Source organism: Mustela erminea, chromosome 15, assembly GCF_009829155.1.
Source record: "Mustela erminea isolate mMusErm1 chromosome 15, mMusErm1.Pri, whole genome shotgun sequence".
In the NCBI taxonomy this organism is placed as follows: domain Eukaryota; kingdom Metazoa; phylum Chordata; class Mammalia; order Carnivora; family Mustelidae; genus Mustela; species Mustela erminea.
Genome location: NC_045628.1, coordinates 67,899,131 through 67,918,940, shown reverse-complemented (window position 1 = coordinate 67,918,940; position 19,810 = coordinate 67,899,131). Strand labels below are relative to the sequence as shown.

Here is a 19,810-nt window from a genome sequence, read left to right as displayed (position 1 = left end):
TAAGTGCATGACTTAATTTTTTTTTTTTTTTAATTTTCTTTTCTTGGAGTTCTGGGAGACTTCTCAGAGAGGAGGACGTTTTAGTACCTTCAGAAGCCACTTTGTCTCCCATGATCCTTTCTAGGACACCTCGTGGAAGTTTCTCAAAAGCCTCATTGGTGGGAGCAAAGAGTGTGAAGTGACCATCTCTTCCAAGGGACTCGAGTATATCAGATGTGATAGCAGCTGCCTGAAACACAAATGTGCTTGTTAGAGTCTTGCACGTTGCAGATCCAAAAGAAAATCACAACACACTTAAACTAGGCTGTCCTGAGGGAGTTGATTCTGTATAAAATTATAGAAGTTTGCTCTTGTTAGAGCTTTAAAACATGATTTATTACTCTATCCCCAGGGGTGAAGCATAACAAATAGCATGGAGGACATGGGGACTTAGAGTGGAGAAGGGAGTTGGGGGAAATTGGAAGGGGAGGTGAACCATGAGAGACTATGGACTCTGAAAAACAATCTGAGGGTTTTGAAGGGACGGGGGGTGGGAGGTTGGGGTACCAGGTGGTGGGTATTATAGAGGGCACGGATTGCATGGAGCACTGGGTGTGGTGCAAAAATAATGAATACTGTTATGCTGGAAAAAAAAAAAAACATGATTTATTCCAAGTTTCCTCAAACCTGTTTGTAAGAATGGGAATCCTGCCCATGTTTGTGTGACTCTAGCAATATCCAGCAGTACATATAACTGAGATGGACACATACTAAATACAGTGAATACACTATGGGCACATAACTAACTATTGGGTATTTATTATGCCCACACAAGTATTATTATGTCATATGGGATGATTTCTTCCATGTAGAATAAAACTCTTTTCATTTCAAGAAATAGATTTGTTACACTTATGCCAGATTTTTAAAATAACATTTTTTTAAAGATTTTTATTTTTTTATTTGATAGAAATCACAAGTAGGCGGAGAGAGAGATTGGAGGAAGCAGGCTCCCCGCCGAGCAGAGAGCCCGATGGGGGCTCAATCCCAGGACCCTGGGATCATGACCTGAGCTGAAGGCAGAGGCTTTAACCCACTGAGCCACCCAGGTGCCCCTAAAATAACATTTTTATTGTTAGATTTCAATGATGCAGGACAATCTGCTGTTACTTCTTATACTTACCCTAAAAGATGAGAGGTCATCTTCTGCTTCAATGAAGTCTTGAATTGAGGTACCAATTTGTGTAAGGACACGGTCAATGACATGTACAACACCATTTGTTGCAATCTGGTTCCCATGGATGATTCGAGCGCAGTTAACAGTGACAACCTGTAATTATTTGAGAAAATCAAAGTGCAGAAATCAGAGCCATCAAGTGACCACTGAGACTGCAAGGCCATTATCTATCTTTCATTTCTACTAGTAAATGTAACATGAAGGAGCCAACATTCCAAATGTAAATGTTGAGGATAAAGACATATATCACTCTGTCTAAAAAAGAAACTAAGAGAAAACAGGACCAGTTGAAAACCCAGTTCAGTTACACATAACATATCTAGAAAATAAGGGGAAAAAGCATTTTTTTCATCTGAGTTATTGCTTTTTCCCCCCCTTCTCTTCCTTTTATAGAGATAGTCATAAATTGTTTCAACTGCAGGTCAGTGAATTACATGAAAAAGTTTATCAGTCCTAAAGTAAGTTCTGAAATAGAGAAATAGTTATTGCACAAATATAATCAGTTCTATTGCAGTAATTTCCCAATTATTACCTCATCACTGACCCTTTTCATCCCTGGAAATTTATTGGAAGAACCCTATGATCCTGTTGGAAGTTTCCCACAAGGGCTTTTATCTACACACAGAAGAACCTAAATCAGTATAGTAGCTAGAGGGTGAATAAAGGAATACTCATTCGCTGATATTCTTTGATAAATTCTTATTTACTATTTTTCTGTAGTTATTATTTTTCAAACACATCAACTACTAAAATTTCCTTTTTTTTTTTTTTAGGACATCTAAGTCTACTGTCAATGAACTGTGAACTTAATTTCCTCCTCACAACCACTCTCTATAGAAGTCAGCCACTGAATTAGAAATTTGCATGCTCTAAATGTGGGGGAAAATCACAATATAGTGCTTACATTCACTAACATTTTACTATTTCTGTGAACACAATATAAAAGGTATAGACAAAATTAAAGGTGATATTACTCTGAAATGTACTTTTTATTAATGAAACTTACCCCATTAGGATAATGGTTAATGAAAAGCCCCAAATTGTTATACATTGAAGGAATAATCATGCCATTTTTTAAGTCCTTGGTCAACATTCTGTTATTAACCATATGGCTATGTAAAGCATTCAGTAATTCAACATTTACATTACTCTCCAAGCCTCTCCGGATATCCTAGAAAAAATTGAAATGTTAGAAGTTTATTTCATTGCAGTTCATCATTAAAATACTTACAATTACACTATGGGTAAAATGAGGAAAGGCAGCTATTCAAGGCTTGGGGATAGGCATTAAAGAGCAGATAGGGTAGGAATTGTGGTCATCATTTTAAGTCCAGTTGCTGACACAGGGATGAATGTTGGGAAAAAAGATTTTATTCAGGTTGGTTAGAATATACTTTATGTTTCTTAGATAACATTAAGAAGGAGTTTTAGAAAAGTGTGTGGGACAATAATGTGGAAGACTTCAATGCCTGAGTAAACTGGCGACAAGGAGCCACTGAAGATTTTGTTGTATTGGAATAAAATGATTAGACTGGGCTTCGGGAAGGTTAATCTTGTGAAAATGTAGAGCAGAAATGAAGATATTAGTGAGGAGGATGAAACATGAGACATTGGTGACTAACAATAGTTAAGAATTAGAGCAGGAGTGGAATGAATCACCACTTTCAAGTCTAAACACTTCAGATGGGTACTGCCAATTATGGAAAAAAAGGCAACAGAAAAGCAGTTGTTTGTGAGGAGAAAGAAAATGGCACATGTTTTAGATAACTTTTTGTTTAAAGATGAAGTGGTGTATCTAAGGAGAAATATTAAGTGGTATATCCAAGGAGAAGTATTAAAATGGACATTAGAAATATTTTCCTGAGGTTCCAAGGAGAACAACTACAGAAACAGATTTCATGGCTAGATGCACTGAAGTGATGGCTGAAGCCATTAGAAGGGCATATAAAGAGCAAAGTCTAATTCCCAAAAGAGACTTTAGTAAGACTCATTATTAAGTGAAGGAAGAAGAGGAGTCAGCAAGAAGACCCAGAAAGGTGGTTAAGAGATGAGATCCATGGCAACCAACAGAGAGTGTTCCATAATGCAACAATTAACCACACAGTTAAAGTAGCAAGATAATATCTAGAAGATCCTGCCTTACCAAATATTATTTGGCTCTAGTCATAATTATCGATTTGCCTTTATATCCTGTAGAATGTAGGAATATATTTCCATACCAAGTTTTACAGATTGGAAATTTAGTGTATTACAGATTATGCACAGAAAGTCTGAAAATCAAAAGCATTATTTATAATGCTTCATTTAAATATCCATACATATTTATAAATGTCAATGTCTGATCAGCCAAATATATTTACATATAATTAAAATAATTTATATATTTATAATATGCCTTATAATAAATTTTAAATTCCACTAGGCTTCTTAACTTACCTTTCTGTTGGATAGGTCATCTAAAATTCAATATGTTTCTTCCCAATCAAAAAGGAAAGAGGAAAGGAGTAGAATAGAATAATGATAAACACCAGTTCAGTCCGCCCTTGGTTTGCCTTTTTTAAATTAGTCTATGAAACTACTGGGGAGGTATTCCATATATGGATATATTAAAATGTTTTCATCCTTATACTTAATATCTCATTCTTTTATGTATCATCATATATGTATAACAAAAAAGAGATATAAGATCTCTATTAATTTCCAAGTTAATAAATCAATTAAAATGAAATCACAATAAAAATAATTATATTAATAAAAATAATGAATTACAGAATCCAAGTTGTCCCAAGCCTCATTACTCGGTGCAAAGTAAGTGAATGATCCCTTTCCTTCAATTTCTTCCCTCAGTCTTGAGACATCAGAATAGCGCTGTGTTGTGGTGGCTCCCACGATGCCCAGAGTGCCATAAACATGGTCAATTGGCAAAACTGAAATAATGAAGACATGAAGAATTACTTAGGACAATATTTCAAGATTATTATTTCACAGTCATTTAAATTTTTACTAAATTCCTTAATACATTTAACTGATAATTTTAGCAATAAAATTATATGAATTATCAATCTTACACAAAAGCTGTCTTTTAAGGGCTAAATAATAAAACAACATTGAAAACTATTATTTCATATATCCTTTGTGTTGAGGAAAAATGAATTTTAAATTATCCTGATTAACATTATGTATTACATATCAGTGTATATAGTTGTGACTCCTGCTATGTCAATAATAGTTGAACTATAATTATCAGCAAATATTTCTGATTCACTGAAAAAAAAAAAAAGATGCTCCTCACTTCTCACTGAGAATGGCAAAGGTAATATTTTCTTCTATATTGGCTTAAACTCCTAAATGGTGTAATATTGTAAGGTACTGGGTTATTAATTTTTATAGATTTGGGTTTTTTTATTTTTTTTTTAAAGATTTTACTTATTTATTTGACAGAGATCACAAGCAGGCAGAGAGGCAGGCAGAGAGAAAGGAGGGAGCAGACTTCCTGCGGAGCAGAGAGCCTGATGTGGGGCTCGATCCCAGGACTCTGGGATCATGATCTGAGCAGAAGGCAGAGGCTTTAACCCACTGAGCCACCCAGGTGCCCCTAGATTTGGGTTTTTAAAAGAAATATAGAGACCTACTTCTTTTGAGCATAATTTCAGGGAGGAAATAGATGGAAGTATCTACTGCTTCCAGAATATTTCTCCTGAACTTCAGAAGAAATATTAATATACGAATGCCAACCTGAAAACTGATGCAGCTGATTTATTCATTTTTTGACCCTATCTTATTTGAAAACTCATATGATTTGGATAATATCATAGGAGAAATGGTTATTACATTTGTGAATATATAAAGACTAGGTGACAATTAATAAATTATAAAATCAAGACCCCCCAAAGAAAACCCCAAAAAGATGAGGAAAACGAGTCAAAATTAACAAGTTAAAAATAACAGAGCTCCATGTGTGTCCTTATGCCCATGCTGAAAAAATAAATCCTAGAGAAAGGCGTGACTTGATAGAAAGAACTTTAATTAATTGTAATTGGTCATAAATTCATTACAAGCTAATGTTAAGACTTGGTTACCAATGACACAAACCAAAATTCAGGGGCTCCCCAAAGTGAAGTATTTGTCTTGATTTTATTCTCTCGGCTGCCGGGACCCACAAAGAATGCAGACACCAGTTTAGAATCACGTTCAGAAAGATGACTGGATTAGAGGATTTTTATGCATTGGTGTCCATAATGGTGAGGGCCTCAAAGTTTATGTTATATTAGAAGAACTGGGAACGATTAGCTCAGGGAAGAGAAATCTATTGAAAAGAAAGGGTAACCAGTGGAAGTATGTGATGGTTGGTGTTAAATATCTGAATGGCTGTTATTTCAGAGAGGAGCTAGATTAACTTTTTTTTTTTCTTTAGTTGGCAATTTTAGAAAACAATTTTCAACATGAGGGATGTTATAAAATCAGAGCTGTTCAGTTACAGAAAATTATGCCTTCCCAACTAGTCCACTCCATGTTTCTAGACAATGTCAAAGATGGATTTTGTAGAGAGGATTTTCATTTAATTTTTTCATTTGAGTTTAAATTTATGATCAGGTTTGTGTTGTATGGCCCAACATTCACTGAATGAGCTGCATGTTTTAATACTTTGTCACCATGAAAAATTCATGATTAGCACAAAGATGGTGGCAGTATCTTGGGATTTATCATGGTGCTAAATACACACACACACACACACACACACACACACACACGTGCACACACATACACATTGGCTTATCTACAAGCTAAGCTACCTCAAGTCTTTTTCCTCACATAAGACAAGTTCCTCATTCATTTCAGTAATTGAAATTTTACCTGCTGGGCAGCCTTTCATTCCTTCCATTCTCATGTAACCAGGGCAACATTCATATAACACAGTCCTGTATATCGGAAGAAAATTAGTATTAAAATGGGGAACTACATAAAATTCATTTCCATATAATCTTAGCAAAAATATATCACTTATTGCCATGATTTATGAGACTTTTGAATTGTTTTTTTTCCCCCTGATTTCAACTTTGTTTATATTAGTTTGATTTCTCTATATAGTTTCATGACATTGTAGAAAGTTTCAGGATCTTAATGCAGATGAATGAGGTTCCCAGTTCTGTCCTTGGTAGATGTATGACCTTGAGCAAGTAATTTGACAAATTTGAGTCAGTTTCTCCAGCTTTTTAAAATGGATGTAGTAGCTGTGATAGCTACTCACAGGCTAGTTGTGAGTCTCAAATAAAATTCTGCTTTGGAAATCATTTTGTGAACTATAAATTGTTAGAAATGTTTATTAGTGTAAGTTTATGAGAAACTAGAAACATCAGTAAATACATTAACCTAATCCAATCAATAAAAGCTATTCCACTGCTAACTAAAATAATATTTTAGGTTTGAATTGCCAGTAGAATTATTAATTTGATCATAGTAAATATAATCTTTAAAATCTTCTACAATGTAATATTCAAGAAAATGCTATTTTCCCAAGTTAACAAAGTGTAGTAAGTTATATATAGGCATAATTAAGGCAACAAACCAAAAAATTCAGCAAAGATATATCTAAATTAAGTTTGTATTACTCTGTTTTGTTGGAAAATAGTAACCTCAAATCATCTACATAATTGCTTTTATTTCTTACTTTATTAAAAATATAATCCTAATCTTCATTTTATCAAAGTCCATTTGACATTTTCTGGACTCCTCAAAATCTAGCATCGTATTTTTAATTAAAATTTTACATAATGCTCTGTTTCTTCTCAATAGAAATATGAAGGTGAATGTACAAAATAAAAATTGTAAATGGGGAATATTATAAGTAAAGAGGAAATACAGACCATTTTATAATTTTTAATTGATTAATCCCATGTCACACAGTTTAATTACTTAGACTAATTATCTTATAATTTAGTAACTAAACATGTATTAAGTAGTTCAGATATTATTTATTTCTTTTTTTTTCTAGTTATGATAATCATATTCAAAAAGATGAATGAATGAGAGAATTTGAATATATTTAAGAAAAAAATCACTATAAGAAATACTTTTCTTAGTATGATAAAAATGACAACAAAAGCGAGTTTGTAAAAAGTAGAATTATTAATGATATACAAAACGGTCTTCTATAGTTTGTAAATAAACTTTTCAAATTAAAGCCAAGTCTATTAATTGATTATCCATGGTTTATGGTCTTGTTTGTGACCTTATATTCCCATTTCTTTATTTTCTTGATGTCAATTTAAAAAGTAGAATGTAACATTATTTATGCATATACATGTATGCAGTGAAAAATGAAAGATGAATGAAAAAAAATTTCTGGCATGGAAACTGACTCAAAGATATTTGATAGATTTTAAAAATGGACAAAATTAAGTGGGAAATGCCAATTTCAAATTGTTCATCAATTTTATTTTTTTTTTATTTATTTTTTTTTAAAAGATTTTATTTATTCATTTGACACAGAGAGATCACAAGTAGGCAGAGAGGCAGGCAGAGAGAGAGAGAGGAGGAAGTAGGCTCCCTGCGGAGCAGAGAACCCGATGCGGGACCCGATCCCAGGACCCTGAGATCATGACCTGAGCCGAAGGCAGCGGCTTAACCCACTGAGCCACCCAGGCGCCCTGTTCATCAATTTTAAAATAATTTCAAAAATAGCTGGTATTAGAAACATATGGAAACTATATGGGGGTCTTATGCAAATCTTAAAATGGCCCCTGAAACAATGTATTTACTTAGATCCTCATATAAATAAATTTGAATATTTGGATGCAAAAGGATTGATTCAGAATTTCTTACATGTTAGCTTTAGCATATATTGTAAACAACTTGAAAAATGAGATACATATTTATTGGTCCAGTATTGACAGTATTGACTTGAAGTAAAGAGTGACTAGAAGCGGAAATTGTTAATGTAACAAAAATTTCTGTAACACATGCTAATATGACCCAAGGATTAACCTTAATGTAGCCAATTAGTGCAACAGATGGAATAAAATCCAAAACAGCTGCAATTTCAGCTGATAGTTGAACAACATGGTTATCTGAGTTGATATTTGAAAAACAAATTGTAGGTTTATTCAGGAGAACATTTATTCTATACAAAACTTAAATTTCCCACATGGTTAGTAGGACAAAACAAGAGTAAAGAAAAATCATTACTATGTACATCTCTGAAAGTGGAAAATTTATCTTCATTTTCTGATTAGCTATCTAGAATCTCATGAAAATACCAGCTAAAAGGAGTCTACAAAATACTGTATTATTCGGCCAATATATATTGTAGGAACTATCTTAAACTTGGGAAATTCATGTTTATCAATAGGCCTGCCCAATTACTTCCTTCAAATCTGCAAAGCAACTGTTCAACCAAAAGACAAACATTTCTGTCAACTGATACAAAAAGTCCTAAAGATGTCTATGGAAATTTTAGCAGCTGCAAGCAGATGGCAAAAAAGGCATTCCTGTTGTCAAGGTTATTGATTTATTTGATTATTCAAAACTAATATCTAGCATTTACATTTATTTCAGAGCACAGATGTAAATATGTTTATGAAAATGAAGCTACTTGGGAGAAATAAGCTAATATAATTTAACAAAGGAGACACTGTTATGTTTCTGGTAAAAAGCCAGCCTTCAAAGCAGGATTTTTTTTTTTTTAATGGATAACAAGAAAGAATGTTGGCATAACCTTTGTACAAGCCTTGGCATCTCTAATATATTTAGATGGTTAAAATGAGATTATATCATACTTTCCTAACTTCCAGGAAGGATATAATAAAGATATCCCCTGAATAAATTCAGAGAGCAGGTCCTTATGTAGTTGGTGTGCATTCCAAATACGCCTTATGGTAACCACGAATATGAAGAACAAAGGGAAGAGAACCCAGAGCCTTGGAGTTCCCAGCTGAGGTCCAGCTTGCATCATAGGCAAGATCACTGCAACCACTGACTTACATTGTGATTGTGTGAATGACTCACGAGTCTAGCAGATGTCTGCAAACTAATAAGAATAAAGTCTAGGCCAAAAAGTATCATCAGTTGAAACTCTAGTAAGCAAATGAACAGGAACAGACAGCAAAGTTCTGTGGCGTCCTAGATCTAGTGACCACGGAAAAGTAGAGTCCAGCTAAGGTTATATGCACTGAATACATGATTTTTATCTGGAAATAAAGATAATCTTATGCATTTTAGATAGGCATCTGGTCACAGTTCCTTTTCCCACCCACACATATCCATTTGTTCAAGTACTTTAAATTTAAGGACAATTGATATTGTGAGTTACTTAGCAATTTCACATTCATCAAATCATTCTACCATCCCCCCCAAAACTCTGTAACTATGAAATCCACATTTCACAGGTAAAGAAATGAAAGCTCCAAGAAGTTAAGTGACGCTGTGTTTAGTATTTGTACCAACATTGTTAAGTTAGGAATAAGTTTTTAGTAATCCCCCAATCCTTCCACCTATTTAGGGTAACTGAAGTTTAATGATGATGTAGTAAGCAGGTTCTCATTCAGATATTTGTTTCTCAAGTCCTCTTTCATTGAAAGTGGAGTCCAAATCAAAGGGAAGCACTGTTTTTTTTAGCCAGCTATGGTATCTCTACTTTTTCTTTCTTTTTTTTTTTTTTATTATTATTTTTTTTTTATTTATTTCCAGCATAACAGTATTCATTATTTTTGCACCACACCCCGTGCTCCATGCAATCCGTGCCCTCTATAATACCCACCACCTGGTACCCCAACCTCCCACCCCCCGTCCCTTCAAAACCCTCAGATTGTTTTTCAGAGTCCATAGTCTCACTTACTCTATGACTCAGATCCTTCACTTTAAAATGAAGAACTTGGACCACATGAGTAATTCTCAACTTTTATTTACCCACGATTGTAATTTCCCACCAACACTTATTGATTAATTAAACCAATACACATTTCTATCAAGTAATGAAAGTATTTTCTGATTTTAAGTTAATCAGTGAAATACATATCTAAATAAAGAGTAATTGTCTTTCGGGCTACTGAAATAGTAGATGTAATGACAGGTCTTACACCTGTTGGACCCCTGCAGATCTGGTAGTTTGGGATGAAATAACTGGATTAAATGAAGATATGAAGCTTAAATTCTTTCCAAATTCAAGCTTTGATGAAAATTTTGAGGCAAACTGGAGTATTTCAGATAATTTCCAAATGGATGTAGGTGAACATTAATTAGCGCTTCAAAAATCCTGATATTTTAGATCAATTTGTTCTTCTGGCTCTTTTTTTTTTTTTAATAAAATGAGGAAACTGAGGTAACCATTTTTATGAAATGAATCATAGAGATTAAGCATCTTCTCCAAAAAATAGGGCCATAACAAGGGTAGAAATGCCATGGTGTCACACTGGTTCTATACAGCATCATGTGATTTTTTTTCCTTTGGACCTCCATGACACATAAATTCAGGGCTCATGAGTGGCCCACTAGCAGAGGTAGAAATATAGAGAGAATTTCTTAATTCACATTTATGATTCAGTTTTTGTTTTAAAGCTTGCAATGTGGGAGAATTTTTTCAAGTAAAATGGTGTATATGTCCAAGGAAAGAAATAGACATCTCTGGGACTGGTGCATTAGGAAAAAGATGAGACTTACGTTTTCTTTCCACAGATGGCACCTTGGTACCAATTCCTACAAGTGCTGAAATATTTCTTTTTGGTGCCTAAAATCTGTTGAAGGGCGCAGACATTTGGGCTAGAATACAGGGAAGAGAAGAAAGTTAATGTCCTAATGACAATGACTTTTTCATATCCTCATGTCACATGTTTCAGAAAAAATAAATTAGCATGTGGACTCAATTTTGAAACATGTGATTCTAGTCTTGCACAAATCTACTTCTTGATCCAAGCTTACTGATTCATCAGAAAAACTAAAGTCTATGGGAGAGAAAAATAGAGAGGAAATTATACATCCAAACACCAGTGTTCCAAAACTTAATCTAGTAGGAATATTCAAGCAGCATTAAGTTCAACTTAATTTTGTTTTCATTCATATTACTTTTATAGTAAGCCAATGTAACTGACCCTTTTTAAACCAGACGTGCTCATTTTGGTCTCTAATATGGAACAACGGACTCTGGAACAATGAGGAACCAAGAGAGGAAAAGAGACAGTTTTTACTAGGTCCAAAGACAGCATATGCTATAATTTTCTAGGTAAGCAATCACAGAAGAAATGAGTGCTACAATTAACTGAATAATATGGCTGCACAAAGGAAAATCTATTTCTTTGAGTGGAAATAGTAGATCAGTACATCCTCTGCCAGAATTTTAAGAGCCTTTCTCTCTTAAAGAGATAGGAAGTCTTATTTGCACTGTAAAGCAAAGGAACTTTTGAGCAATGTGAAAACTCCTTTGAGACATTAGAAGAAATGCCAAGATCCATTTAAAAAAATTATAAATGGTTGCTTAAGTTACTAAATTATTCCTATTAACTTTAAAAATGCTAAGTTGTAGTTAAATTTATTCCAAGAAATATGTTTGCAAATTTTGCAGAATGCAGAATTTAAAAACATTCTTAAATGCTTTAAAATATTCGAAGAACTAGTTACATTAATCATTTTTAAATTTTCATACATAACTTAAATGAAAATTTCCTTCACAACATGTGAAATATTTCAAAGCTGTTCACATAATGAAAGCCCTAGTCATATATTTTTATTTTGGAAACCTCATTTCAGGTTTTTGGAAGGAAAAAATACAAATAAATATAATAATAAAGAAATGCCGATTAAATATAGTCAACTAAGTTAAAATTATATAATGCTGCAAAAAAAGCAATTACATGCAAATTATTTTGACAGTAATTTTTAAAATTTAAAATTTAAACTATAAACATCTACAAATCACAGAATACTCCTTTTTTTCCTTTTTCATACTACTTTTTAATGTAGAAAGAAAAAAAGACCTTGGTGTATTTAAGGAACTTTAAAGATACACATATAACAAGCCAAGTAAAAGAAAAAGAAAGATTTATAAAACCTAACCACTGACTTACCCCTGATCCCGGCCCCTGATTCGGCTATGAGCCAAAATCTTATCATAATGGCCATTGGCGTTTGCAGGGTTAACAACAACCAGCAAGAGTAGAGAAAATATAGGTAAGAAGGGAATCATCTTTAGTCTCTCCGTTGCAGTTAGTCCACGAAGAGAACTGGCAGTGGCTTTGGAGAGCTCAGAGTTTATATACATGTCAGAGTCTGTGGGAGGGAGCACTGTATAACCTGGGAATCTGAGCTCTCTCCAAAAAACATCAGCAACTTCAAGTTGGCAGCTAAAGTCCACTTTTCCTAGTGATGTTTACTGAACACATTGAGCCTCTTTTATATTTCATACTGAAGAAGATATTTATTTTTATTGTTAAATTATTTATATTCCCCTTTAATAACTGACTCTTTGCCTTTTCCTATTTCAGTTTTATTTTTCTGCACTTTGGAGGAGTTCATGGAAAATGGTTTTGTTTGGGTTTGAAGGACTATTCTGCAATCCACCCCTTACAGAATATATGTTCCTGTGCTCAATGAGATCATTGTTTGATCTTATCACATCACTCACATTTAGTTCACCTCAGAACTGAAGGGTTATTATTTTTCACCAGAAAGCAAATGTAGATGTAAGTTCGATAATCATAAGGCAGTAATGGCTCTTGATTAAAAACAGATGTTGGACACATTTAAAACTTGTACAAAATATGAAATAACTCTGATTATTGATGAAAAATACAGGAGAGACCACATGTTCCTTGCAATACTACTAAACAAGGGAGATATTTCCATTTTACTTCTCTTTTCAAATATCAAGGAATGGATAGAGTTAACATAAATCTAATTCTGCCAAGTTTTCCTAACTCTTGAAATGAAGCAGAAAAGAAAACCATTTGTGCTTTATTGTTTTTTCATTACACGCTTCACAAGACGATGAACTTGTCTAGGCAGCACATCTGATAACCACTGGACAAAAGTAGCCCCTATTGGAAACAAGTATTACAAATCTAGCTGTAATAGATTAAAGACATATTAAGAAACAAGAGCATTGGGGCGCCTGGGTGGCTCAGTGGGTTAAAGCCGCTGCCTTCGGCTCAGGTCATGATCCCGGGATCCTGGGATGGAGCCCCTCATCGGGCTCTTTGCTCAGCGGGGAGCCTGCTTCCTCCTCTCTCTCTCTGCCTGCCTCTCCGCCTTCTTGTGATTTCTGTCTGTCAAATAAATAAATAAAATCTTAAAAAAAAAAAGAAAGAAAAAGAAAAAAGAGCATTGCCAGAAATCTTCCTCTGATTTTTATCAAGAATAACTGAAGTCTCTAAATATTACACCATGCGGTTCTAATCCAAGGGAATATGCGCTCTTACCCTTCCGCACATGGTATGTCAAATGTTCAAAACACCAGATAAAAGAAATCCAAATGTCAGATGTCAACCATAAGCTGAACCGAAACCTGCAATGAATCTTCTTGAATATATAAGTTGCACACTATCCTAAAGTAAAAGTGTAATTCCAATATGTCTTGTTGCAAAGTGTTCCTTCCATCATGGCACATTGGTATTGTTGCCCCACTGGCAATATAAAGAAATTTGATACTGCCTCACCATGTTTTCCAATTGCAAAGTCTTATAGGGGAGGCTGAATGGGCCTGAGGTGATTCCAGGTATCAGGAGAGTTACACCAAACTTGGCTATAGAATTTATTGAGTAGGATGGAAAAACTGTTTTATGAAAATAAGTCCTTAATACCAGTAAATTAGCTGTTAGAATATTCTTGGTAACATAATTATATAAAAGTCTTCAATACTAGCCTGTCTAGTCATTATAATGTAGATTATGTATCTTCTAAGACATAATAATGGAATTTCGGAATTATAGAATGATGAGTCAAACTTATAATACGGAGATTCCTCTGACAACACCATTATAAATGGTCATTCATTCTTTACTGGGATGCTCACTATTATTAATGCAACCCATTTCCTATTAGACAGCTGCAAGTATTTATAAGCTTTTCTGGAATGAAGTTGAAATCTGCTTAAATCCAATGGGGTTTGATTGGAGAGGAAGGATTGAGGTATTGAGAGAAAGAGATACAAATCTGGATCATGTGTATCAAGGGTGAAAGATGTCTTCAAACAGAATCCCAAATGATGACAAACAGACTTGATTATAAGTACAGAGGTGAAGGCAGTATCAATAATTTCCTATCATGTAACCTACTTTCTTCATAGTGTCTGCAGTATATTGAAAATAAATTGATTATTTTTAAGAACAATTTTGCTCTAGTTTGTCCTTGTGACCATTGGAATCAGTGGCATCCTTTCACGTAGACCACTGATTCCTTCAGTGGTCTAGATGGACAAATAATTGCATGAGATGAGTAAGAAAAATGAATACACATTCATATTTCAAAAGAGACAACTCCTTTCTGGCTGGAGATACAGGTTTACTTTTTATAAAAAAGCATGGTATATGCTCATATTCTAAAAAGTTTCTGAAATCTTTGTTTTTTTTTTTTCAGTTTCAATAATAGAGTCTTAAATCTACCCATCCTGAGCATCACATTGGAAATTGTATAAGTCCCTTGGAAGTCAACAAATGCTAACCCTCGGCAAATATTTACACTCAAGATGAGTAATGCCATCGAGGAAGATCTTGAAAATGAAGACCAGATTGTACATATAAACTACATGTAAACTTAGAGGTTGGAGAGCATTCCAAGAGAGGGACAACTTTAAGGTAAATATAAAAACATGAAAGCACTGTGACTGAAAAAGCCAAGCTCAGCCTGGAAGTGTGATATTGTATGGTATTATGGAGTGGTCGAAAGTCCAAACAACTGCTTTAACCACTATCCTAGCTTCTAGGAGGCTGATAATTGGACATAGTCTATGTCTGTTGGGCAGGGTAGGGTGAGGGAAGAATACAGTTTCAGAGAATGGAAGAGAAGGTAGTCTAAGAAGTGGAAAAGAGAGAGAAAAAGCTTGAGAAGGGCACCATTCTCCCTTTTCAGAGCACTCAGCAGGGGTCAATCTCTCATTCTTTCTCCCCACACAGGGCCCTTATTCTCCTGCTTCATGAAAGCATACTGCCCCTGGGTTGGCTACGTAACTATATTAGCAGTTTTGAGGAGGATTGAAATCTTGGCAATTGAATCTGACCTTCAGGGCTATAAAGTCTGACCTGGAAATGTAAGTCATTAATGAAAAGGAAATGACTTATTATGCAACCAAAGAAAAATAATGTGTCTGAAAGACAAAGACATTTGTTTCTAGCTATCAGGATGCTAATTTATGGGCAGTTTGCAAATTATCCAGTGGATCTTTGTAGCAAGTCTTGTAGCCTCTGGAGACTGTGAAGTCATTGTAATATCATGCTTACTCTCCCTCACGTGTAACCAACGTGACCTACACTCTCTAGGATTGGGCATTGTCTATGGATTCAACAAGCCTGGATACCCAAGCCAAGAGTAGATTTTTTAAAAGGCATTTCCTTGGTTTTGAATGATCCAAAGTAGTTACGCGCCCCAAGTTATGTCTGAACTCCTGCTTTTTAACAAATGGTCTGTGGGATCTTGAAAACCTTTCTTGAGTATCATTCTACTTTCTTACTGGCCTATTTGTAAACTATAAACAATAGTACTTGGTTATAAAACATGACAAGGCCTTGAAGTTAATGCCACACATTCACTGAGGCAGCATGTCTCAGTGTCCAAATGCTTGCCCAGTGAAGGTCTTAGCATTTTTTGGTACTTGGGTTTGCAGCCCTATAAACTGAAGTTCTAACAAATGCCCAGTGATCTTTGTTTCTTTTAAGTGAGGGAAAGCCAACAGTAAAAGGAATTCAAATTAAGCAAAAATAAAATTTTGTGATTTTTTTCCTACCTCTTTATAATATTAGCTAATATTATAAATATATATATATAAATATTATAAATATGTAGGGCACCTGGTTTGGTTAAACGTCTTCCTTTGGCTCAGGTCATGACCCCAGGGTCCTGGGATGGATCCCTTATGGGAGTCCTTGCTCAGCAGGAAGCCTGCTTCTCCTTTTCCCTTTTCCTGCCACTCCCCCTGCTTGTGCTTGCTCTCTCTCTCTCTCTTTCTCTTTCTCTTTGTCAAATAAATAAATAAAATCTTTAATAAAAAATAAAATATTAGCTAAAATAAAATTGAAAATCAACACCTGACTTAAAGAAGTCAAAAGGGCCGTATATAGGCTCAGATATTTGTGGCTAACAAAGTAAAACCTACAAGAAGTGGTACCTTCGAAGCCATATTCTGAAAAAATTTCCAATTGGGAAAATCCATGATATATGAAAGATAAGAAATCATATTCAAAGAAAGAGATGACTAACATGCCCCCCAAGTAAACATTGTATGATGTCTCTTTAATGTTAATTCTTTTGGAAGTATATAGAAGGCTTTCTGTGGTAAATGTGGGTAACATGCCATCTTGTTTAAATTTAGATTCTCATATCCTTTAAAAGCCTACCAACTGAAAAGTCTCCCTTTCATATTAAGTAATCAGTGTAACTATTGTCCCTAACTGAACTGAACACATCTGAAATTTTTTAACTGGGTGCTTATTTAGCAGCATTTCTTAACAGTATTTACTTGTATTTCTCTGGAGACATCTAGTGGAGAATGTGCAGTATATGTTTCTAGAAGCACAGATACCATTAGATTTTGATTTAAATAATTTATAGGAAAATGATATAAAAATATTAAACAACTTATATACATTTCAAAATGCCAAATAACTGAAGATTAGTAACAATCCCTTAAATAAAATATTTGAGAGCTAATTTAGATCAACCACAACGAATGATGACAAATGTAGATTAAAAACTGAAAAATCTGGTCTTGTTTCTTTTATGTGACTGAACAATAAATTGCTTTACTTTTTATCCGAGTTTTATGTTGTTGTTCCACACTGACATGGACTAGTGACAACAATAAGAAATTGTGACCGATTTCTCCACCTCATGTAAATGATCAGAAATAATCACTTCCATGGTCTGATGTCACTCACTGGTTCCTTTTACATTTATAACCCTTACTTTCTCATCTCTGGCACACTGGACACCATTGACATTGTGCCTTTCATCTTTTTTCTCATTTAGATCTGGACAACTTTGTTTCAGAGACAGTCAAGACCCTAGTCATCATCTGTCTCCCGTTCACAAATGATTAATATTCTTCTAATAACTTCTAAAGATTGGACTGTAAGATAAAGAAGTGCATAATTGCTGCAATTAAATGAAATCTGTAGATGACCATAGCTTATAGGATGAGAGTTTCAACATCTCATTTGGCATTTTTAGTCTGATGAAAGAATGGTCTGAATTATGATAACTTCATAATCGATAATCACCCATTTATAACATTCCTGGGCCTTTTCCATCTGAAATAGAAATATTCTCAGGTCCTGGACTTAGACCTCCATCTGATGATATCCCCTCTGTATATTTGTCCATGACAACATTGTCCTCAAATTCTCTTCATCTTTTATTTCCAGTGTTTGTAATACATGGTATATATTCTCTCTACCCCCACTTCTAAAAAGCTCCTTGTACTTCTGCCCGGAGGTGACGGAGGGGGTTTTCCAACCCTAATGTGTCTGCTATCCTCAGACATTGAATATATTCTGCTTTAAAATAAACTTCTGCTTCTCCAAATATTGGTCTTAAATGATTAATTTCCAATTGCAGAGATTCAGTATTGTTACTGAATTCAGTATTGTTAACTCTTCGAGATTCTTTCTTGTTACTATCCCAATATATCATGAACTTTTCTTTCTTATGCAAATATACTTGAAAATGTCAATTCTCTAAATGTGTGGATCTGGTAAGGTTTTTTATTCACTACAATTTTCTTTTATATAAACCAATATGGGGGGTGCTATGGGAAAACAAAAATGGAAAAGAATTGCTAGTTGTTTTATGCTAACAATAGTGTGACATTCTTTATATTTCTATCCTTTTTCCCAGTGATACCCATACTTGTGGAAAAACTGGAATAAGACAAAGCAAAGTTATGGTACTGGCACAAAAACAGACACACAGACCAGTGGAACAGAAGCAGAGAGCCCAGATATGGACCCTCAACTCTATAGTTAAATAATCTTCAACAAAACAGGAAAAAATATTCAGTGGAAAAACACAGTCTCTTCAAAAAATGGTGCTTGGAAAATTGGACAGCTATATGTAGAAGAATGAAACTCTACCATTCTCTTACACCATACACGAAGATAAACTCCAAATGGATAAAAGACCTCAATGTGGCAGGAATCTATCAAAATCCTAGAGGAGAACATCGGCAGTAATCTCTTCGATATCAGCCACAGCAACTTCTTTCAAGATATGTCTCCAAAGGCAAAGGAAACAAAACAGAAAATGAACTTTTGGGACTTCATCAAGATCAAAAGCTTCTGCATAAGAAAGGAAACATTAAACAAAACAAAGAGGCAACCCACGGAATGGGAGAAGATATTCACAAATGACAGTACAATACACACAAAACAGATAATCATGTAAAAAAATGGGCTGAAGACATGAAAAGACACTTCTCCAAAGAAGACATACAAATGGCTATCAGACACAAGAAAAAATGATCATCATCATTAGCAATCAGGGAGATTCAAATCAAAACCACACTGAGATACCACCTTACATCAGTTAGAATGGCCAAAATTAACAAGACAGTAAACAACATGTGTTGGAGAGGATGTGGAGAAAGGGGAACCCTCTTACACTGTTGATGGGAATGCAAGTTGGTGCAGCCACTTTGGAAAACAGCATGAAGATTCCTTAAGAAATTAAAAATAGAGCTTCCCTATGACCTGCAATTGCACTACTGGGTATTTACCCCAAAGATACAGATGTAGTGAAAAGAAGGGCCATCTGTACACCAATGTTCATAGCAGCCATGGCCATGGTCACCAAACTGTGGAAAGAACCATGATGCCCTTCAACGGATGAATGGATAAAGAAGATATGGTCTGTATATACAATGGAGTAGTATGCCTCCATCAGAAAGGATGAATACCCAACTGTTGTATCAACATGGATAGGACTGGAAGAGATTATGCTGAGTGAAATGAGTCAAGCAGAGAGAGTCAATTATCATATGGTTTCACTTACTTGTGGAGCATAAGGAATAACACAGAGGACATTAGGAGATGGAGAAGAGAAGTGAATTGGGGGAAACCAAAGGGGGAGACAAACCATGAGAGACTGTGGACTCTGAGAATCAAACTGAGGGTTTTGGAGGTGGGGGTGGGGTGTGGGGTGAGCCTGGTGGTGGGTATTATGGAGGGTATGTATTGCATGGAGCACTGGGTGTGGTGCATAAATGATGAATTTTGGAACACTGAAAATAAAATAAAATAAAATAAAATAAAATAAAATAAAATAAAATATTTAAAAAAGACAAAGCAAAGATCTCAGATTTTAACTAGTTATACATGACCTACACTACATAGGAGTTTGGACAGCTCAGATTTCCAGTATATAATGAACAACTAAAAAGAAATTTACATTATTAGAAACAGT

The 19,810-nt window shown here is 34.6% G+C and overlaps 1 protein-coding gene across 9 annotated transcripts in view; it reads right to left on the bottom strand.

The window, feature by feature from the left end:
* POSTN (periostin) overlaps nucleotides 1-12,471 on the bottom strand; it is a 35,036-nt gene extending 22,565 nt beyond the window's left edge. For 3 of the 9 annotated variants that reach the window (XM_032314790.1, XM_032314789.1, XM_032314793.1), the window contains exons 1-7: nucleotides 12,271-12,469; nucleotides 10,871-10,969; nucleotides 6,071-6,135; nucleotides 3,986-4,143; nucleotides 2,223-2,387; nucleotides 1,163-1,309; nucleotides 88-229 (exon numbers count right to left, since the gene is read on the bottom strand). In XM_032314790.1, coding sequence (XP_032170681.1) covers nucleotides 88-229; nucleotides 1,163-1,309; nucleotides 2,223-2,387; nucleotides 3,986-4,143; nucleotides 6,071-6,135; nucleotides 10,871-10,969; nucleotides 12,271-12,464 — 970 coding nt within the window. In that variant the 5' untranslated portion in view covers nucleotides 12,465-12,469. Of the gene's footprint in view, nucleotides 1-87; nucleotides 230-1,162; nucleotides 1,310-2,222; nucleotides 2,388-3,985; nucleotides 4,144-6,070; nucleotides 6,136-10,870; nucleotides 10,970-12,270 lie in introns of all 9 variants that reach the window. The other 6 variants (XM_032314788.1, XM_032314791.1, XM_032314792.1 and 3 more) reach the window with 4 other exon arrangements.
* Between the last annotated feature and the right edge of the window lie 7,339 nt (nucleotides 12,472-19,810).